General features: G+C 32.9%; 1 protein-coding gene and 1 long non-coding RNA gene across 2 annotated transcripts; both read right to left on the bottom strand.

The window, feature by feature from the left end:
- Positions 1 to 9,285: 9,285 nt before the first annotated feature.
- LOC143549766 (uncharacterized) lies at positions 9,286 to 12,624 on the bottom strand. Its single transcript, XR_013138194.1, has 2 exons — positions 11,732 to 12,624; positions 9,286 to 9,919 (listed from the first exon to the last, which is right to left on the bottom strand). It is a non-coding gene; the product is annotated as an uncharacterized LOC143549766 (long non-coding RNA).
- Positions 12,625 to 16,371: 3,747 nt separating this feature from the next.
- On the bottom strand, positions 16,372 to 21,131 carry LOC143549783 (cationic amino acid transporter 9, chloroplastic-like). The gene is made up of 8 exons (XM_077040594.1): positions 20,765 to 21,131; positions 18,963 to 19,372; positions 18,698 to 18,874; positions 18,369 to 18,593; positions 17,836 to 18,012; positions 17,503 to 17,748; positions 17,324 to 17,413; positions 16,372 to 16,715 (listed from the first exon to the last, which is right to left on the bottom strand). Exons 1-8 carry the CDS (start codon positions 20,976 to 20,978, stop codon positions 16,569 to 16,571), a joined length of 1,686 nt encoding a protein of 561 aa, XP_076896709.1. The 5' UTR covers positions 20,979 to 21,131; the 3' UTR covers positions 16,372 to 16,568.
- Positions 21,132 to 24,183: the final 3,052 nt, after the last annotated feature.

Below are 24,183 nucleotides of genomic sequence, written 5' to 3' on the forward strand. Positions count from 1 at the left end.
TTGTAATTGTTTTACTTTGATGACTCCTGTAAAAGAGCATATTAAATAACATGCATGCACCTTGAAACTATATATACATAAGATTATTTGAATAACTATTTGTGGAAGCAATTTGGTTTTAGTTCTTCCAACATTTACTAGATTATTTAGTTTTACTTTAAAGTAAATTCAATGCTAGAATATTATGCGTATCGTTGGTCTTCTGATCTAATGACATGGAGTGATGGTTAAGCCTGAATTGAGCTCTAATGATCTAAAGTTTGAAACCTGACTTAACAGGGCTTTTTCACAGTTGTGATTTAGATGATAGTTTAGTTTGGTCATATATATAACTATAACATTAGAGTGCTTGTAAGGTTTGCAGGGACGTTAATGAACGCGACCATCACTACAAATCATATATAGGACCTTTAGCAATGTATAAAGTCGTTGATTGTCCCAGGGCTGACCCTAGAGGGGGAGGGGGGGGGGGGGGTGGTCAACGGCCTATAGCCTGACAACCTGCTATGCTCGAATTTTTTATAAACAAAATTTTATATGTTTTTTATGAAAAAAATATGTATATTTATTGTTTAAACTCAATTACGTAGTCACTTGCTTGGTCTAGTGACATATAGGTTTGACTCACAACCAAAAGATTGTGGATTATAGTCTCACTTAAGAGTTAAGACAAGTTTAAGCGTATTTTTATACAGAATTTTTTTACGCAACTCAAATCATAACTATGTAAGCATATTTAAAAACTAAATTGTATAAACCCAACAAAATTTTTCGCCTTCAACCCAAAAGTTTTTCAACCTTCTCAGAACCGGCCCTGGTTTGTCCATTGGTGAAACTGGTATCCATCACCAAGGTTGGCATGTACAAGGGACGTTGTAGGGATCGTGGATCCAGTGGAATCACCAATGGAAGCATCATCGACGTGAGAGAGCAAGAGAGAATAATGATAATTTCACTAACTATTCCTCCATACCTAGAAATATCAAGATCATTGGTAATGATATAGTAGGGATCGTGGATCCAAAGTCTTTGTAAAATTCAATCATTGATGATTAGCGTGTGATATTTTAATAATTTTGTGATAAGTCCACTAACGTTATTGGGTCATAGAGGGGCCTTTATTGTGTTAATGGGCTGTTTTAATTAGGTTGGACCAATCAATGTTTTAAAAACCGATTTTTTACTCGTATTGAATTGAGCTAAAAAATGGTATAACCGGTTGAACCGGGTTGTGTAGTTTACCTTGTAATATATATAATTGCAACTTCAAGTCAAAAAATAATCCAAAAATATATGATTCCATCATATAATATAATCTAAAAGTTAATCCATAATTAAAAAATAATACAACACTACTCGTTTTTTAAATCATAATTTAAAAGTATATTTATTTCAATGTTAATCTCTAGGTTAAACGTAACTTTGAAAAAATATAAGCCGCAAAATATCCAAAATCTCCTGGGCTTTAAGCCGGTTTGCCAATTTAAACCGGTATTTTAGAAAAAACCGCCGGTTCAATGTTCTAGCAAGCCGCCTAAAAAATTCAACCTTGACATGAGAAACCCGGTATTATCGGTTCAACCGGCCGGTATGAACCGCTATTTAAAACATTGCGGACCAACTCAAGTTAAACACATCATCAAGGTATCAGTAAATGCATTGCATTACAATTCTAGATATACTTAATTACTAGAGGTCGTGCTCCACACGGGTAGAAAATATAATAAAAATTAATATCTATTATATGTAATACGTAAATTCAATTATTTCATATAATAATTTTTATTTATGAATTTGTTTATTAAGTTTTGATATATTATGCACTGTAATTTTAAGTTGAAAACAAAATCTTGGTGTTTGATTTATTTAAAATAAAACTTTCATACCGATATTGTTATATTAGATATTGTGTATATAACAAAAAATTTTATAACAAAATATTGTCACGGATTTAAAAACTAAATTTACAAAGACTAAAGCTTTGTTGTAAAAGAAAAATAAAAAATATATATTATATTTTAAAATAAAAAGAGAAACGACGAACAATCTTAAATGGTTGTTTTAAAAATATATGAGAAGAAAATGTGATATTGTAAATTATGAAAATGCTAACAATTAAATATAATTTTGGTTTTATACTTGAAGAGAAATCACATTTAAATATGTTATATTAAGAAATCAAACACAATTACCACTTTAGTGGATCGAGTTGGTAAGAACCTTTCATTTGAAACATAAGGTCTTAGATTAGAAACCCGTATCACACAATAATATATTTTTTAAAATTTTATAAAGCCTTATGGGTAATGGGTTATAATAGGAAAATGAGTCGTGGATCATAACATAATAGGAAATAGTGACATGACATCTACTTGGCATCCTATGTGGAGTGCCTAGTTAAACGTCATGTGCACAAAATTGTGTTGCTTTAATAGATTAGTTAGATGCCATTCTTTTATTTAAAAAAAATACAAAAAACAAAACAAAACACACACACCCCAACAGGGTCACTCACACGGAGCAAAAGGTCCAAAAATAGAAGAAATACAAAACACAACTAATAGAACATCAAACACGCGGCCATCTATAACAAGATATTAATAAACTTGAATCGACACCATTTCTCCCACTCTATACCCAATCTCTTACTCCGTTGACTAACCCACATAAACAACATGGCCTTAATGTCGTTAATCATCTTAGTAACTGAGAATTTATTGTTACTGAATATCATGTCATTCCTTGTTAGCCAAATCCTCCAACATGTTGACAAAAAATAGCTTGAATCGCCTCAGCTTCCAACTTGTTCTTTTTCAACTTCATATGACATTCAAAGAGCTCCTTCACATGGTCAACGTTCTATACCCCGACAATTTTACCCATGCAAAAACAATATCCACACCCATCTCGCCACACTACATTATGTCATATGATGTTAAGAAATGATCAATTTTAGATCTTACAAAAAATACCAAACGTATGCCATGTGTGGAGAAGACTATATGTGAGATTTTTTTTCTAACATCTTTAAATATTCATCTCATGAGTCAATGGCAGAGCCATACACAATTTGACGAATTATGAAGACTTTGTAAAATGGTGAAAGCTAGTTTACCTATAACATTTGTACGTATTTTTGTTATTGTGACATTCGTCAAATTCGGGTTAATGTTTGTATTCGTTTTATTACCCATTTGTAATCGGATCCTCGCATTTAATGAAAAACGTTGAGTATTAACTATGTTTTACGGTTATATCTTTATTGTATTTTCATGTGGCTCGTATCCTACTCGTTTAACGTATAAAATATGTGCATTTTAGCAACTTTTGATCACCAAGTTAAACTAAGGTACTTTATTGCAACTTTTGATCACCGATCAAATAGTTGAGAAGTTCAACAAGTTATTCGATACATTGTTGAAATTCAACTAATTGATCACCCCGACACTTTTGAGTATAAACTGATTAAAGACGGAAGCCGCTAATATACCAAAGACTAGAGGGAGATTGTAGAGTCTATTCTATGTATTAAGTCTTTCGTATTTGTTAGCATATTCCACGGTTGTATTTTGTTAGCCTTTGTTTAATATTTGTATGTTTGGGCCGAGGCCAGTGTAAACAAAAACCCATTGGGCCATGGAGATAATACAAAGATGCATGCCATGCTCTCACCTATAAAAGGTGGATCATGCCCATGCATACTCAACGTTTTGCAAAACCATTTTCTCACCCTCTTCGTTTTATCCATCCAACTACTCTCAACTTACCATATATAGAAAATAACTTAAACCCTTTAAGATCCGAGATCTTGGTTAGCTGTAGGTGATTTCTGCTAGCCTACAACCGAATTGATTCAAGAACACGTTATGAAATACGGTATTGGGATCTAAAATATTAATGATTAAATGTTATACACTGTAAGGATTAAATCTTTAACCTTCTTTTCCGTACCTAAATCATCTTATTACCCTATTAAAGTTGGAGTGACGTCTCTCAAAACTCAATATATATATATGTATTATACAATAGTAGGCTTTATATTTCAAACATTAATTCAGTAAAGCTAGGGATATTATTTTTTATTGGTTGATATCATTACAAGCTTTTTGTCCTACCTACTTGTTTTAAAATAGGAGGCCAGATAGTAAAAAGTTCATATTGTTAATAAATAAACGGTTGCATGCATGCATGGTTCAATTATATATACCTCTAAACATTATGACACATCTTTTTTGTAGTCAACACAAATATTAAGACGATAATAGATAATATATATATATATAGGGGATGGTTTATGCGAGAAGTAATGTTATAACGAGAAGTGCGAGAAGTTAATATAAACCATTGATTATGTTCATCAATGGTGTTCAATAATAGTAGCAACTTAGTAATTACCAAGACTTTATTATATAACACTATTTTAATTAAAAAGGGTAGAGTTGTATTTTGTGCAAGCCAAATTAAATGTCTTCATAAGTTACCTCTAGTAATTAAATTGTCATTAAATAATTATAAAGCATTTATTTTGTGAACCATATAAAAAGCGTCATCCTATACATTAAGTATATGTGACATACTAGGCATTAAACAACGCAAGATACACTTTTAAATTATATATATTTTATATACTAAAATCATAAAAATTTTACTTCTTGCATGTAGAATTTTAATATTGTATCCTACACATAAACTAATTTATCCTACACATAATATGTAGAATTTTAATATTATATCCTACAAATAAACTAATTTATCCTACACATAAACTGGTACATCCAACACTTGAATTAATACATCCATTACAACAAATATGTTACAAACTACACATCAAATCTACATATAAAACACCATAACCTACACATAAATTAACACATCCTACATTTCAACTAGACACATAAAAAATAATAACATACATATAGATCATTGAGAATAATAACCTACAAACAGAACTTAGCATCCTACATATGACCTACACTAGATCTTAATAATCTACGTGACAAAAATGACATCCTACATTATTATAAATACACTTAACATCCTACATATGACCTACACAGAAATCTTATTTTACTGCGTATGGGTTGTTATTTTTTTTCATATTCACCAACACATAACTAATATTTACCTACACATAACTCATATTTGTCTACACACCTACACGTAAGTAATATTCATCTACAATAACTCATAGTTGTCTACATACCTACACGTAAGTAATATTCATCTACACATAACTCATATATGCCTACACACAAAAGATTAATAAAAACATATAAACTACACTTAATTTTTGCATTAAAAATTCATATATAACTTGCACAAAAAAACATATTTTATAGTATATATTTGTTTGACGTGTAAAATATTTCTATAAGTTATTATAATGTTGAAATGCACTATATCATATTCGTTATTTGGTATCATAATATTGTAAAAATGTAGGAGCTATGTATTGTTTAAGTTAAATATGAAAGGTGTGTGAGAGTCTAAATGAAGTCCATTAAAATACAAGTGTAAAACGGAGATGAAATGACATTCCATTTTGGTTGTTTTAAATTTTATTTTGTTTTGATGAACTCTTTTTTTTATCATACACAACTGGTAAATTAGCTTTATTTATGGGGATATTAAAAGTTTTAGCTTGTTTAGATCATTGTCGGCTTTATTTATATAGAATATTGAAATTAAAAGTAGAATTATATAATATAGTTTTGTTTGTGGAAGATGTTATGGGATTTTGAATGATGTATAAATTTATAATAAAAAAATGGGTTAAATTCATAATAAAGAAAAAATATAAGATTATTTATTATTATAAGAAAACATAACGAAAAATTGTTAGAAATTCAGAATTATAATAAACTAGAACAGGGAAACAAAAATTATAACTTACATTAAAAAAAAACAATAAGTATGTAACTCTTTTTGAGGAATAATTAGTTACCAAAAATAAAAAAATTCATTTGTACTAAACTAACCTTATGATTAAAAATAAATCATATAACAAAAGAAAATTTATAATTGGTTGGTTTTATTTCTCGTGCTTCTCGCAATAAAAACACTTCTGAAATGAACCAAATCCTATATATATATAATATATATATATATAATTTTGCATGATAAATTTATTTGAAATCAAAATTTTTAATACTAATTTATATGTCATATGTATTATTTGTTCCTCCATAAATAATAACACCATATACCGAGCTAACTATTAACATGTTTGCTCCGAAAAAAAGAAGATATCTAGAGTCTAGGATATATATATATATATATATATATATATATATATAAATACAAATTTAATAACTCATATATAATTCAAATCATTGTGATAACAATAAACCAGACAAAATTATTTAACACAATGATCTAATTAAAATACTTAAACAAAATGTGAAGCAATTCGATCTGGTATATTTGGAAGCAAAACTCTCAGTTAACTTTTTGTAATCCATGTTCTGCAAGCGTACAATTTGCGTAAGTAATAAAGGGCTGTCTTTTTTTCTTTTTCATTTTGTTAAATATTACTAGGTATTGGGCCTTTCAATAAACTTAATTTAATCAAAAACTCGAAGTAGTTTTAATTTTTAAATGGACCTAAAAATTTGTTTCTTGAAGTGTATGTTTTGAAAAACAAAAATTATAAATACATGTAGGCGATGATCATGCGAGATATATATATATATATATATATATATATAAATAAACACTGGGGCCAATAAGAGACCGGGCCTTCGGTGGCTGCCTTCCCTATGGGTCGACCCTACTGTCTTTTATACGTTTTTGTTTTTAGTAAGAAACTAGAATTTGTGTTCACGCGAGGCAACGCATTTACGTATTTCACTAACCATAGACTATTTACGGAAGTTTTTAAATAGACGTAAACACATGAAATCGAATATGCATATATACAAATAAAAAAATCTACTTTGAAACATTATTAATTAACTAGAATAGAGAAAACAAAGTCATTCAAAAAAAAGTAGTAAACAATGATGGAATTTTGATTATACATAAGTTTGTGCTTCGATCCATTGTATATTACCTTCAACATAAAATGGTCTCTTGCCTAGTAGTATCAAAGTGTTAGATAATGTTTTACCTTTCTAAATGAAGAGTTCAAGTCCCTGCGTTGTCAAGAAAAATATGTAATAATTTAGAAGTAAATTAGCTAGATTTGTTGTGAAAATGAAAAGATTTCTAGACAGAAAACGACAGGCTTAAAAACCCTAATATAACTTTTAACTGGTGGTCATTGTTGCTCCCACGTTTATTTGTGGGGCAATAATATTTAGGGGTGACAGCATAATGTGGTAAAAAACGATATCAGAGAATGTGTGGCAGAAAATCATATTGCTACATGCATGGCTAAAGATAGAAGGAACAATTTTCTGTTTGTGAGTGACATGACCACTTTTATAAATCTCGTATCATTCATGTGTCTTTTTATCTCAATATATTGTATGTTTAGTCATCTTTTTATATCATGAACGTACAAGCAGTCAAGCACTCCACACTAGATCTATTATACTTCTAAAATCATCACACATGTAGTAAGTAATGTTGGACCTTGTTTTGTTTATTTGCTTTATTTAGGCTTGTGTATTAGATGGATTTATCATGAAATATTTGTTTAGCTTTCGTTTAACTCTTGTATTGGGCCGTAGGCCATTGCTTTGTAATTGCCCTTTGGGCCAGCCCATCTGGCCCATTTAATGAAAACCCTAAGGTGCATGGAGTACGATATTCATCCATGCACCATAGATCTCTCCTGGCAGTTTCTCTCTCTACCACTGCTACTTTTTCCCTCTTCGGTTATTGCTACATTTCATACTTGATATTTTCACTCACAAGTGTCACGGATTGATCCGAACAAGTTTTTAGATCTATTTTGGGAACCCACATGTATCGATCCCTCCCCCCACACACATACTACTACAAAAACAGGCATTTGTTACGGTCAAATCCGTAGCTAACGGGTGTTTGCTACGGATTATGTCCGTAGGTACAAGTCTCGTGGCTAACTTAATTTGCTATGGATATTTTCTACGAAATCCGAAGTTTGCTACGATTTTAGCTACCAAAAAAGAGGTCGCTATTTTAGTTGCATTGGCCACAAATTTTGCTACAGAATTGTTGGCTACGAATTTTTAGCTACGAATTATTGGGTACGGAATTTTGCTATGATTTTATAACTGCTTTGCTACGGCTTTTTAGTTACGAAGTTTGCTACCGGTTTCAGCTACAACTTTAGCTACGAGTTTCATCTAAAGATTTGCCACGGTCTAGCTACAGAAATTTGCTATGGTTTTTGCTATGAAATTTTGCTACAAATGTAGCTACAGAAATTCCCAAATTTTGCTATGGCTAATATACGGTTTTGGTTACTCATTTAGCTATATGTTTTGTATATTTTTCTAAAAGATATCCTGTTTTTTTTCTACGTTTTCCATATAAACATTAGATTCAAAAATTATAAAATACCAAAACAAAGTTAATATCCAAACCAAATAACATAAAATATCCAAATGTACTACAAGAACAATCTAAATCATCCAAAAAGTAACACAATAATAACTAAAATTCCCATATCTTAACTTGGTGGAATGTTTTGTTGCTGATTTCCTGACAATAGCTTAAGTTTCTCATTCATTTCAGCAAACAATCTCGTATTTTCTTCAATTTCTCCAACATTGCTTGCTTTTCTACTTTTCCTTGTTTTAGCTCCGCTATTTTTTCTAGTTCTAACTCGGCTATTTTTTCCTCCAATTGTTGCACCTGTAATTGTATTAAATCAATTGATTATTCTTAAGAACACATAAACATTTAATGTTTTATACAAATAAAAAAAGCTTTATGTACAATTTTTAAGTAAGCAATTTTGTTTAATATTAAACATAATATAAGTTATATAATCCTCTATGTGGTGGTCAAATTTTACGACCGGTTTCCAATGTAAACCGTAAACAAAATAATTCATCACGGTTTGAACTTTTTAACAACCAAGTGAAACCCATGAACTCATCCCATAAAATGTGTTTCAAAACATGGACCAACAAGTGTAATTGGTCTGGTTTAGCATTGTACCAGGTGCATGCTCCTCATTGAAGCGAAAAGAAAACCAAAATCTATGTATTGTTTTAATAGAGAATGCAAACCTTATTATTTCTCCCCGATGGAAAAGAACTACTGCTACTCGGCAATGATGGTGCGCCCGTCAACACAACATACGGGTCGGTGATGTTGCTAGTCCCGTATAGCCGACGTTTTTTCTTCCCCCCCCCGCAATTGTTGACCATAATTCCATATCAAATTCTGGGTGTAAGCTATTGTCTTCTCCATACTTCTTTACAACCAGTTTCTTATATGATTCCTACAATGAGAACTTTAGCAATTAGTACATTCGCATTATAAAAATCAAGCACTTAAAACATACATTTACAGTGTAATAAGACTTACATAAGCTTCACCGGCCCTTGGGTCAACCCAATCCACATTTTTTTCTTGAATAATATCTTCCACGTCATTAGCTTCTTCCAAATCCACATCTACTAACTCGCTACAAACCGGTAACTTATCCAGAGGTCTTGACCCTTTCTTTGCATGTTTTTGTAACCAAAATTCACCAAACTTAGCACGTCGCTTCAATGTGTTGTCCTACGAAGTATGTTTTTATAAGTTAGTAAGAAAATAGTATTGGTGATGTATTAAATAAGCGTGTGTGTGTGCGTATTTCAAATTATAACATGTTAAACCAAACTGTTAGTAACAGTTTGATTTCTGTTTTTTATGTTTAAAAACTGTTACTAATAGACCATGAACATACCTAGTATTAAAGATTTATAATTAACATTTCTTACCATCTCTTTTCTAACCGTAACAAAGCTCTTTGAGCCAACAGTATGTCTACCACCTGTTACGTTCTCTCTATTTTTGCTGTTTTGAGAAGACTTGTCTTGCCATGAGCTGGTATTCCAAACCTTAATTAGTTCTTCCCAAGAATCTTGGCTAATCCAATGTGGCTTAAACGGAATAGTGACACCCCAATCTTTCCCAACTTTTATACCCTTCTGAAGCGTGCGGGTCTTGGCAAATTTCCGAGCCTTACTCAACAAATTAGGAAACTTTCCCTTAATGCACCTCTCCCAACAAGAGTGAACTGAGTCTTTTTCCTCAGCTTCCCACTGATAGTATTTCTAAAAAGAGAGAAACATTAATCAATAATGTTTATATCTTTATAACGTTATATGTATTGTTATAATATAAATAATAAAATACGCATCATTATAATATGTACAAATGTGTCATAGGCATACCTGAAAACGCTCAAACATGCGTTCGCGATGAAAGATAGGAACATCTTTCCATCCTTGCCATCCGCCCGACCACATCAACTTTAAAACGCAACCAATAATTCGGGAAACCGGATTTTGAATATTAAATCTAGAAAATGGAAACAATTCACCACAATCAACAACAATAATACTTTTGTAGCCACCTGAAAGAGAATATTAATATATATATACACACACATGTCTCACACTTACTCGTCATTTTCAACCCAAATCCAAATGCAATTTTCAGGTGCACGTATCGGAGGTGGAACAACTGGTCCCGGCCTATTGCAACTGGCTCATCCTCATAATCACTAGGTTCATGGAGAGGCTCTGTACTACCATGACTGTTAACTTGCTCGCTGCTTCGACCATCATCTCCTGTTGAATTGCGTGCCATAATTTCTAAAAAAACAAGTCTATTACAATTAAAGAAACGTAAAACTAAATTATGAACTAGTTAAAGACCTTACTAAAATAATTCACCCCTTTAATACTTTTCTCAAATTAAATAATTAAAATAGAATTACTCATCAATTAAAACCTACTCATATTTGTATAAAAGCTTATAACTTTGAGTTGTTATCCAAACTGCCTCACCATTTCATTTTAAACTTACATTTATATTTAAGATTTATGACAACACTATATAAAAGTGTGAGAAACTAATAGTAAGTCTATTCTAATTTATGCTACTGGTGAAGTTCAAATATATTAAAATCATATGGCAATAACTATTTTTACACACAAAAGTAATTATTAACTGATTTATTAATACCCACAACAGCTATACTTTGGATTTTATGTTACAATAAGAATACAAATCAGATTTATATTATTCATAAATATATAATAAACTTAAGGTTATAGTGTTATTATCGTGACCGTTACCTCGCCTGCTACCTCGACCACCACCTCGACCTCTACCTCTACCACCTCCTGATACATTGTGTGTCACAATTCTTACAACAAAACAAAAGTATTAATACTCACAAGTACTCTTATGTATAGGATTAATAAATAACATAACTTAAAATTTTAAAATTAAAAAGCATACCTTTTTTCTTGGCGTTCTATAAACTCCCTATCGTCTCCATCACCAACATCATCATCATTGTCATCAAGGATATTCTTTGACACGTCTTGTATTGTCGTAGTGGTATCTGACGACCCAGCTAAATTAGTCTTCAGATCACCACCATACACACGACTACGAGTACTGGTTCCGACTCTACGCAATGCGACTCCAGGACCTCTTGCAGGTCGTATCATCACATACGGCCCATGACTCCAAACGGTAGGTTTATCATGTGCACCTCTATTGGGATCAGGCTCCTGAGACTCAATGTCACGATCATTACGTCTCCGTGCAACTTATTTGGCCTTTCCACCCCGAAGACCACTACCAGAACCACGAGCACCACCACTACCGGAATTATTTTTACTGCCATTCATTATGCATACAACCTACATACAAATATAATTAAACATGGTCAACTTCAAAAGATAAAAAAAATAGTTGCTTTCAAATTTAAAGTTGGGAGCGTATTTTGGATCTTTGACAAGAAAACTACTGTAACCTCATAAAAAGTGCCGAGTACTCAATTTGGATATGCTTCTGCTCATGAATATCATTTATCTAAGACATAATAATCAACTATCTTACTCAATTCAATACTAGTTACAACACACACACCATTAATTTCACCTAATTAACCATTACTTTCTTAAAAAACCAAACATTATCAATCAAACAACATATCATTCAAACTTTACAAATTTTCACATAAAAATCAAGTCTTTTTACATCGACCACTCCAAATAATTATATCTTAACTTCAAAAGATTAAAAAAAATGGTTGCTTTCAAATTTAAAGTTAAAATATTGGGTATCACTTATCTAAAACTTAAAAATCAATTATCTATAATCAATTTAATAATACTGGCTACAACAAATACACCTAGTAATAAAAAACCAAACTTTATCAATAACCAATGGCATAACCATGAAACGATTTAGTATAGCTAATATCTCTATGGAACATTATTGAGCATAACCATGAAACGATATATTCTATTAAACATAATAACAACTAAAAATAATTCCAATTCTACACAAAAGCATGAAGATGAAGTCGGCAATTGTTCCAAACGCAAATGATTCTTCCACTTTAGAATAAACATATATTAAAAAAATACACAATTAAATGATAAAAAGAAAAATGAGTTGAATTACCTTTAAATGGAGAGTCCGATTAGGGTCCAATAAGTCCAATCGAGGAAAAGAATCTGCTTAGTTCGACATGGCTAGGTTACAAATAAAAATTAGTAAACACCATTAACCGTAGTATTATACCTTATATATGCGATTTAAACAATAAACCACCTAATTTTCATCATCAAATTCTTCTGCGTCGTCATCATCATCTAAATCAGTGTCTTCAAACACGACTTGTTCATAATCATCATTTATAACTTCATGATCATCATCACTAATATCCTCAAACTTCTTCTATTGTATTCCGTTGTACATGATTAATAGGGAGGAAATCATCATTTGATGTAAATACTAACCGTTCATTATCTTGAAAGAAATGCTCTTCGTCTTCATCATCCTCATCACCTACTTCGCTAGCATCTTCGGCTAGTGCATAAACCCCCCTGGCGTCGTCTTCACAACAGCCCACCAGTCTTTTAATCCATTTTCCTTTGAAGGATATGGTGTATAATACACTTGTTGTGCTTGTGATGCTAGGATAAATGGATCGCCAACACATCCTACTGCTTTGGGTTTAACATCAATCATATTAGTCTTTGGGTCCACCCTTACACCCTCCCAATGGAGAGTTCTAATTGGTTGTCACATATGCCACCCCTCCTATCCCTTTCATGGTCGTTTAACCCACCCACACCCTTGGTGCCCCTCTATGGGCCTATGACGTAGTATTCAGCCCCGAAAAGATACTGATATGGCGGTGGCCATTAACCCACTATATGTATAGCGTAATATCGATTTCTTTAAACTGTTGTTCCTTAGGGATGACAATGAAACCCAAACCCGATGGTAAAACCCGAAACCCGATATAAATGGGACGGGTAATACCCGACCCAATAGGGTTTGGGATTAGTTTTGAAATTTTTCGCGGGTTTGGGACGACTTTGGGATTTCTAATATACCCGATTACCCGACCCGATTACCTGATAACATAAACCCATTTACCCGATTATATACTCGATGTACCCGATATAGTTTATTATATTATATATATACTATATACCAAATATATTATTTGTCGGAACTTGTTTATGTCAATTATTTGAGACATTTTATCTTTATGGTAACAATCTTTGTAATCGATTAGTTACATTTTGTCAAAATCAGTAGAAACCTAGATGGTTTTGGGCCGGGTATACCCGACGGGTATTTTATCAAAACCCGATAGGAACCCGCAACCTGACGGGTAATTACCCGATTAAAACCCGACGTGTTTGGGACGGACTTTCATAACCGGGCATGGGTTTGGGAATACATAAACCCGACCCATTGCCATCCATATTGTTCCTTTTGTACTTTCGGGTTTCTTGCGACTTGTGAGTTGCCCTTGAAGTTTAGGGTTGCTCGTTTGCCTTCCATAATAGAGTTTGGATGGCCAATGATCTCTAGCCCATATGGTTGAGGTGAGAAAAAAAAACTTCAATTTAATAAAAATGAGGATTTGGGTTCAAGTCTTATATGCGACAAATAAATAGAGGGTTCGAGGTTAGGCTAAGATGTTTTCTCATCTATGATGAGTTTTCTCTTAAGAATAGAATAGATATAATATGGTAGGCCAGTAGTCCGTCAATAATCTAAATAAACATTAGAACAAAAGTTTGGTCAAGGAGGGTGTTGCAAATTTCAAATGTTGTGTTACTAGTGGAATCACGTGAGGTTTGAGTTGATGCACGGAAATCATGAGAATGTTCACGTGCAACGAGGTTTCATCCGTGCTAATCACGTGTATGAAGAGATCATAATAATTAACATAAGACATGAATATCCTTATTTATTTATTGTAAAATTACACTTCTACCCATCGACACTCATTTCAACCCACATCCTCCCACTTTTTATTTGTTTATTTTTTTAAATTTTTTTATACGCTCTTTATCCCAATGTCTGAATCTATGTGAAAGCAAACAAACCAACCCAACACTCATCATCAATATGGAGGTAAAGTCTAGTGGCGGATCCATGATTTTTTTCAGATGGTGCATTACTTTTAGATGTTTCAATTCATAGAGTCGGGTATACAAAATTCCGGGTTGGTTTGAGGTTCGGGTCCAAAGTTCATTACATAATAAAAATACGATAAAATAATAAAAGAGACACCGTCATTAGAAATTAAAACTACAAACTAACAAAAACTAACAAACTAACAAATTAAAAAATAAGAAACTAACAAAAACTAACAAACTAACAAATTAAAACAACAATCTAACAAACTAAAACTAAATTTAACAATTAACTAGTTAACAATCAAGAACAATTAACAATCCCTAATTGATGTTAGAGTGAGTGAGTAAAAAAAAAGTTTCAGAAAACTAGAATCAAACATGCGACCTCCGGGTTACAAAACCAACAAGTTACCAGCTGGACAAGCGCTTCAAATGTTTAAAAGGTGGTTCCTTCCTGATTTATAAGGTGGTTCCTTTATTATTTTATATATATAAATACAATATTATTTCAAAACTTGGGTGGTTCATTTATACCGTGGATCCGCCCTTGGTGAAGTCTACGGACAAGGTCTGCTTCTGCAGACAAGCTTTGTGAGAGAGTAGGAGAGAAGAGAGAGAAGAGGGTAGAGGGTGATGATATGGCGGCCCGGTTATGTTTGGCAAAAGGGGTCCTCTAACACGAAACAGGAATTGTTACTTTTTGGTTCTAGTCTTATTCGTTTAATAAACTGTCCATATTAAGTTGACTTGTTTAACCTATTTAACTCTTTATATCATTTTGCCTAATATGGTTTATTCTTCTTATGTTTTGTGTTATATATTGAGTGAGCTATGGCCTATGAGGCTGGAGCAGTGGGCTAGACCAGTGTTTTGGGCTTAGGAAGGATGCAGTTACTTGGGCTTGTTCTAGTTTAGGTTTTGGTGAAGTTGTGGGCTAAACCTGGAGCTTGGGCTTTGGAGAAGTTATGGGCTAAACCCGAAGCGTGTTGAGAGTTGATCATGATCTCTTTATATTTTTAACACGCACAAAACGTCTACTCGTTCGATTCATCTCGGCACTTACCACGTGAACTTATCCTTTGCCTTAGCCCTTAGGCATGTTAACGGATAACCTACACTAACCCTTCACGAGTTCACGGTTAGTGTGAACCAAGATTGCAAAAGTCGCTAGGCGGACCTTAGGCGGCCGACTGGGGAGTTGAGTGTACTCGGAAATGGTAAATATAAAGGAAAATAATTTTTGGAGATTACTTATATGTCAATTATCGTAAGTTTACTAATATTTATCACATAATAAGTGAATATCAATATAAAAAAAGAAATACATATTTAATACTAAATTATTCTAAAAATTGCTAATCATTAATTAAAAAAATTAATATTGTTTCCTTAATATTACAGAAATACGAATTATGTTTTATATTTTAAGTCAAAATCGGCCTAAGATGACCAATTAGACGTGATTTCGGTTGAGGTTGACCAACTTTGATCGATTCTTAGTAAATATGCGGAGTTAAAGAAACTCTCCTCGGCGCCATACCTTGTAGCGAGTACTCGGGGATTACTTGGCCGGCTGTTTGTTTACATCTGAATGGAACCATTCAGATGTAAACATCTGATTCATTCAGACTTTAGAGTGTTTGGCTCCAAACATAAAAAACATCTGAATGGTTAAAATTATGTCTGAATCATTCAGACTTGTTGTTGCCGAATGGGACAGATGCTCATTCAGACCCGACTCATTCAGATCTGAATGAACCAAACAGCCACTTTTACAACATTGGACTGTGAACAAACACTTGGACTCGTTTGACCAACTAACTCGTTCATTTTGCTATCTTTTAATAATTTTAACCGTAAGAAGCTAACAAATTAACATGAATCTTGCAAACTTAATACAATTTTAGCAACCCATCCTATTAACCTATCATAGAGAAATTTACATAACGTGGATACTGATAACTTACCAACGGTTCAATTGGCACGATTAAGTATAGGTTATGAAGAAGATCACAGAGCGTCCTCTTCCGGGGCTTTATGGTAAGTAACTACTTCACGTTCTACTGTAGGATTCGCATGATATTGCCCATAGAACGCATATAAACCAATCGCAGCAATGCTCAAAACAATGAATCTCACCCATGCTTCATAGTGAAGCTGCGTATGCATATTAATATTAGTTCAATGGTGCACAAAAAGTAATTGTCTTAGTTGTAAGTAGGGGTGACAAATGTGATCCATGGGTTGAATGAGTTGTATTAAAATGTATATAATGGGTCAAACTAAAAAATGAAAATGATTGAAACGGGTCAAAATGGGTTGACATTTCTTGAAGGTTTTTTTTTATGGAACGAGAAAAGCGGAGAAAACTTTTTTAGTATTTTTACTTATTTAGTTTTTGATTTATATTTCAAGTTAAAATTTTTTAATTTTTTTTGAATTTTTTAATGAGAGGTTTTTGAAATCTCAACCCATTTCAAAAACCCCTTATTAAAAAACTCAAAAAAAAAAAAAATTTTAAAAATCATAACTCGAAATATAAATAAAAAACTAAAAAAGTAAAAGTACTAAAAAGCTTCCTCCGTTTTCTTGTTCCATTAAAGAAAAAAAAACCTTCAAGAAATTTCAACCCGTTTTGACCCGTTTCAATCATTTTCTTTTTTTAATTTGACCAATTCTGACACATTGTATACACTTTAATACAACCCATTCAACCCAATAGGTCACATTTGCCACCCCTAGTTGTAAGGCATTTGAAAGCAAACCTGAGCAAATAAAAATATGTTAACGAATATGCAAAGAGCGGGCACGAATGGAACCCATGGACAAGAGAAACCGGATGGAACGATTTGCTCCTACAAGAACAAAATATTAAATGTGCCGGTTTATTATTTTGAGTGTCAGCATAAATTCATGCAAAGAATAGTTTTAAGTTTTATTTTACCTGTCGAAGCCGAAGAGCTGTGGTAGCAAGGATTGCGATAATAATTGGTATGATTAAGAATATATACGCGAAAGGTGAAACAACACAGCGGAAAAGGATTCCAGCAGTAAAACCACAACAAGCGATCACGGTAATGCATACAATGCCTTCTCGCCTACGTGGCATAGAAGTGGATGAGATTTGACTTCCGATACTGGCCTTCCAACGAAGAGTTATTACACACGCTGCCACTACAGAATACCCTGCCTGCACCAAACAACATGTTAAAACCTTTTTTTGCATATATTAAAAAATCATGAAATTTTTTTTAAGTTAGTAAGTTTTGTAATTTACCAATGAACCAACCGAGAGAACATGTGAGAGCAAGTGCACATTTAACAGCCCTGCTAAAACACATGCAATAAATCCGACCCATAACTGTGATTGAATTGGAGTGTGACGTGTTGGATGAACCCGGGCAAATATTCTGGGTAGCAAGCCGTCCCTTCCAAGCCCGAGATATAATCGAGACTGCTCATCAGAAACTCAGTTATGTAAATGACCTTTTCATCTTTAATGGGTCAAACAGGTAAAGAAAAAGGAAACACATCAAATGGGTCGAAAGTCCTCTGTTATTTACATAAAACCTCATCACTCATTTTATTCCAAAATTAGATTATTACTAAAATAATATAATTTCTTGATTATAATTTGAATCTATTAATCATCTTTGACATCCCAGTTTCAAAGAATGGATTTTTAAATAGAAAATGTTTCGGGTCAAGTGGTCAACCCAACTTGACCCGTTTTGACCTGTAAAACTACTAATTTTAACCCAAACCCGTCTGACCGGCTAATTTTGCCACCTCAACGTTTGGTGTGCTTACCTGAACGTAAAGACCAACCAACAGGGTAGTAGTCAGCCCAGCAACTGCCCCGACACTTATTAAGACCGATACAAAACGTAAGCCCCTGGATTTGAAAGCATCAGCCAAGGGAGCATCTTCTCCAAGGAATTTGAAAGGTACCATCCCAGTAATAACTAAACAAACGCCAATGTATAGTGCTATACAAATAAGAAGACTTCCGATGATGCCTATTGGTAAGTCCCGCTGACATAATTAAGGAAAAAACAAAAGGTAAGAATAACTAAATAGTATCTGATATGATCATGTACGAGATAGAAGCACAAAGCAAGAAAGTATCTATAAACAACCTGTGGTCGCTTAGATTCTTCAGCTGAATTAGCAACTGCATCAAATCCAACATAAGCAAAAAAAGCTACAGTTGCCCCTGTTAACATGGATTTAATACCATTTGGAGCAAATGGCGACCAGTTTGAATCATCAACCTCAAAAGCACCAACAATAATCACCACAAGAACAATAACTATCTGTCATTAGCCACAAAAGAGCATCAGATGTTAAAACTTAAAACTGAACGAAAGTGAAACCGTGAAATACAATTCTCATAAAAATCACCTTGGTTGTGGTCATAATAGTATTCACTACTGAAGATTCTCCAACACCACGACACAGGATTAAAGTCAGGAGTACAAGAAGAACCGGAGCCAATAGATTAATAGATATAAACCCTAACATCTCTTTACTGCCATGTCCAACCCAATTCGGAATACTGTTCTTGAGGAAAGGAATGAGTTCTAGAATATTGATTATATAGCTCGCTAAGCTTCGTGCGATGCTAGCTGCACCAATATGATAATCAAGCATCATTTGTGTAAACACAAGAAAAGCAGTGAGCTCATTGAAAGAAGTGTATGCATACAAGTATGCTCCTCCAACAACTGCAGGAAAACGAGAAGCTAGTTCTGCATAACAAAGAGCATTCAAGACACATGATGCTCCTGCAAGCGCGAAGCTTATTGTAACTCCTGTAGTAATAACCATAACAATAAATGTGTTAGTGATACTTCCAAAGTAGGCCTGTAAACGAACCAAATGAACATGAACATATAATCGAACAATTTTTTTTGTTCATATTCGATCATTGAGAAAATGGGCATCTTCGGGTTCATTCATGATTTCATGATCGTTTGTTTGTAACCTAACCAAACAATTCACAAATGTAAACGAACACAAGTGAATACCAACAACCAAACTTAAATGAAATAATTGAAAAAATATAAATAAACATAACAAACGAACACATAAGCATTAATGAACACGAAGGACACGTCTAAACATCACAATTCATCCAAAAACACATCCCTTTTATATTTAAATTTATATAAAAATGTACCCACATGTGTACTTATTAAAATATAAACGAACATCAACAAACCAACATAAATGAGCGAACAAACATAAACGGACGTTCATGAAAATAAATGAACAAACAAAACGTGCGTTCATGTTCGTTCGTTTATTAAATAAACTGACATAAACGAACTTCCAGTCAAACAGTTCACAAACAGTTCGCTTAACACTCAGTTTGCTATGAATCATTATAGGAAACACAAACTGGATCTAAGACCTAGCTAGAATCTACAACTATAATTTCTGGATCTCAACAGTAGATCCAACTCAACTAAACAAGATTCACCTAATTCAGTACTCCGTAACACCTTCCATGTCTAAAACTGAGCAAATTCTAGGTTTAACTACACAAACAGCAACACCTCACGTACGCAGTAATACACAAAATTAACACTCAGTATGCATCGTTCTATTAAAATTGAAGACATAAACGGACATAAATATTTGAACATAAATGAATGAAACATAAGCGGATGTTCACAAACATAAATGATCGAACAAAACGTGTGTTCATGTCCGTTAGTTTAATTAAATGAACAAAAGATTCCGCTCGCGTTCGTTCTTTCGTTTATCTAAACGGACATAAACGAACTTCCTGTCGAACAATTCACGAACACAAACGAACGTAAATAAACGAACATAATCAGACCTTCACGAACATAAATGAAAGAACAAAACGTGTATTCATGTTCGTCCGTCAACTTTAATGAACAAAACATTCCGTTCATGCTTATTCGTTTATCAAATAAACAGACATAAACAAACTTCCTCTCTTAACACTTCATAAACAGTTAATAAACGTTCCGCTCGTTTACGGGCCTAGCTAGACTCTAGAAGTCTAGATCTACAATTTCGCCGTCAATTGAAACCGTACGCAGTAATACACAAAACTAACTCACTAAGCATCATTCTATAAAACTGAATATATACATACACATACAATAACACCTTAGGTATAAATAGTGACTAATAATAATAATAACAATAATAATAATAATAACACTCACCAGGACCAGCATCACGAGCAACAGTGCCAGTAACAACGAAGATACCAGCTCCAATTGACGCGCCAATTCCAAGTAGAACCAGGTCAAACGGTCCGAGACGGCGGACTAGACTCTCGCCGGAGTTTACACGGACGACGTCGGACGAATTGCTCAGTGGCTTAGCTCTCAGAGCTGAAGTCCAAAACTGAGTCCAAACTGACGACGAACGACTCATCGGAATTGTTCGCCGGAAAGAGATGACGTGTGAGTTTGTGGAAGTAATTAATTATTATTATTATTATTATTATTATTATTATTGTTGGTGTGAATTGGAAGTGAAGAAATGGACCTTTGTGTTTTTAGTTTGGTGAAGTTTAGCCCCCCTGTTATTTAGGCATGCGTTGTGGAGGGGTTTTAGTGTTTTAATGCTCCTCTCCGTCATCATCATGTAAACACGGAGCTTTAAAGTCATGTTGTGGTTTCATTAACCGTATACATACATGCATACATACATATGTATATGTTTGGGAGAGAGGGAGAGAGAGCTGCCCCACTTTCTTCCCATACCGTCCATTATTCTGTCACCCCTCCATACAACCCTCCACACCCATACCATGTGGTATAAACGAACCAAACATGCATTTGTTCATGTTCGTTCGATTACTTTACATGTCTACTTCTATTGATTTGTTTTGAGTATATGTAGTAGTTGTAATTGTGCTTATGTTGTGGTTTATGTGAACAATTTAGTTGAGGTGGGTTTTGGGTTTTGAAAATCGCTCGGTTACGATTTTTCAGTTTAGTTTCGGTTTATTTGGTTTTGTCATTATTATTATTTTTTTCAAAAGTGTTTTTTTTTTCTCAAGTATTGAATTTGGGTCTTAAAGCATTTTGTAAATAAACAGTTAATTGACAATTGATTATTTTATATTTGGCCTATAACATTTGAGCTTTATACTTGTTAAATTTGTATAGATTACTTGAAATAAGTAATAAATTATGAAAATTTATAAATTCGGTTTGGTTTACTTTATAGGTTTTTATTACATGCAAAACCAAGACCAAACTGTAACTACAATTTTCTTCAAAAAACAAGACCAAACTTTTATTGTAGGATGAGGCACCGCATCCTCCACAAGAAAGAAGTATGGTCTCTTATTGCTTTTTAAATTATGATAACTTTGGTATAAATATTTGACAACACTTATTAGAAACAACTACTTTATTAAAGACAAATTTTTTTGACAACCACACTAAGAAAATACTGAAAAAATAGTTTACTAAATGTTGACCGGTCACATACAATGTTTAAAAGAGTCGCATGTGAAACATAATTGATCACCAACTTAGGTAATTTCATCAATTTAAAATAAAACATAACTACATAATATTTCAATAATAGCTAATGGGTAAATTGTAATATCTTTCAAATCTTTTCTTAAAGAATACCACTCCCAGTAGTGAGGTTATACATAACGGAATTACTAAGTGATGCTAAAGAATGGATATAAAAACATTAAGATCTTTGTTGCATACATTAAAAGTATTAGGTGCTTAATTACAAGTTATTAGAAAGTTAGGGTTTGTTTGGTAATTCAACTTAAAAGATTAGGTGAAGTGCCACTAACAATGGAATGTAGCATGTTTACCTATTTTGGTATTTGTGAGTTGTGACGTAGAGTTACTATAACAAGAGTAATCTATTCTTATATATATTTTTTCTTTACTGAAGTAACATTTTTTTTTGTCTTAACCCGAGACTTGCTAGAGCTACATAGGTTCTCTTATTTGCCTACATGAAAAGAGAAGATGTTTCACGTAGTTTGCCTTATAACAATTTGATGTATTTTAGAAGGTCTTAGGCATTTGAAAGGAAATCGGTGCATTAAATGGTATGATTGACGAGATTAAAGCTTTGAGCTTCTTATAGATACAAAATAGATCAAAATGACCGGGACTAATGTGGGATAGGTGGTGTAGTTTAAACTAAATTTGTTATTAGGGAGGATTTAGATGGTTTTGATTGGGATGTATTCTTGTTGTTAGCATCTTGCTTGTAACTTTCTTTATTATTATATTGAATGTATTTTGTTGGTCATTAAAAAAAATACCATTTACCCATTATATAATCTTGAACCTAGTGATATCCACTTACTTTTATTATCTTTAAATTTTAATTATTGTTAAAACAACGAAGTCTTTTAATATTCTAGCTATGTTTTTTAACCTTCCCATACCCGGATAAGTTTTCATGAGACAAGATATTGCCAATCATTCATAATGATTTTGACACTCGTAACTTGACTCACTCGATAACACTATCAAGAAGGAAAACCAGCATCATGGAAAAACTCAATCAAGTCATGTTTTAAACCTAAGACCATTAATCCCAAGATATAACCATCACACAAATACCATTAGACCAGAAGACTAACCTTCAATAATTAAGTTTCAATGGCTTTAAGTTTATAAATAGGATTAATCAAACTCAATTATTTTTTGAATGATATAAAATACAACCAATGTGGTCAAACTTGTTTAATTAACTTGAATATTATGATACATGTGATATTATATTTGTAAGGCCCATTTGTGTAATGTAGTATTTTCTATTATTATTTTTGTTCACGATGTATGTTGTTAGCTTTTGGTTTGTTTATGTATGTTATGGTCTGAGACCTTGTAGTGTTGGGCCAATTGGGCCGTAAATAATGAGGAGTATGCATGCCATGCTTCATCTATAAATAGTGAAGCATGAACATGCATCACCAAACCTTTTTGCAAAATCTTATCTACTTTTCTACTAACTCTTCTTCTTTCTTTCATTTCTCGGAAATAAACCAAACACACTCAAGATTCGTGTTAGTGCACAGTTTTGGTCGTCTCGAGTCTTTGTAATCGTTTGTAAATTATTATTGTTATTATTATTATTATTATGTAAGGGTATTTTGGTAATTACCAACGTTAAGTTATGTATGCTCATTCGTTAAACATGTTTAACAAATGAGAGTTTAAGTTATTATACGAGTCCATTCGTTAAAGATGTTTAATGAATGGACCTTAATCTTTATTGTTATGTACTCATTCGTCATGGAATATTGACGAATGGGGTACAGCGAATGAGTCATTCGCTATACCATTATGTTACTTATTGTAATGAAGGTGAATGAAGACCATTCGTTACGGCATGTGTAATGAATGACATTCGTCTTCTATAAATAGGTTGTTCATGCCTAAGATATTAAACAATCGTGTTTAAAGTATTTCTCTCCAGCCGTTGCGCTACACAATTGTTTACTCATCCACTTCGTTCAATAATATATTACGTACATATACATATCAGATAACTAGATCCGATTGATTAATCGCCATGAATTGATCAAACGAATTAAAGCTCTCGACACTTTGTATCAAGAGCAAAACTGTTCGCATGGTCGTTT

The sequence above is a fragment of the Bidens hawaiensis genome, unplaced genomic scaffold, assembly GCF_021521415.1.
Source record: "Bidens hawaiensis isolate Kalapana, Puna unplaced genomic scaffold, B.hawaiensis_p1.1 tig00015775_1, whole genome shotgun sequence".
Taxonomy (NCBI): domain Eukaryota; kingdom Viridiplantae; phylum Streptophyta; class Magnoliopsida; order Asterales; family Asteraceae; genus Bidens; species Bidens hawaiensis.

Bases quoted from the DNA above. Each gene is read 5' to 3' on its own strand.
- LOC143549783 (XM_077040594.1), bottom strand. From the start codon at position 20,978: ATGAGTCGTTCGTCGTCAGTTTGGACTCAGTTTTGGACTTCAGCTCTG. The intron at 18,875-18,962 runs GTGATTTTTATG...GGCTAATGACAG, and splicing joins CTATTATGACCACAACCAAG to ATAGTTATTGTTCTTGTGGT. The intron at 17,749-17,835 runs GTAAATTACAAA...TGTTTGGTGCAG, and splicing joins TTCTCTCGGTTGGTTCATTG to GCAGGGTATTCTGTAGTGGC.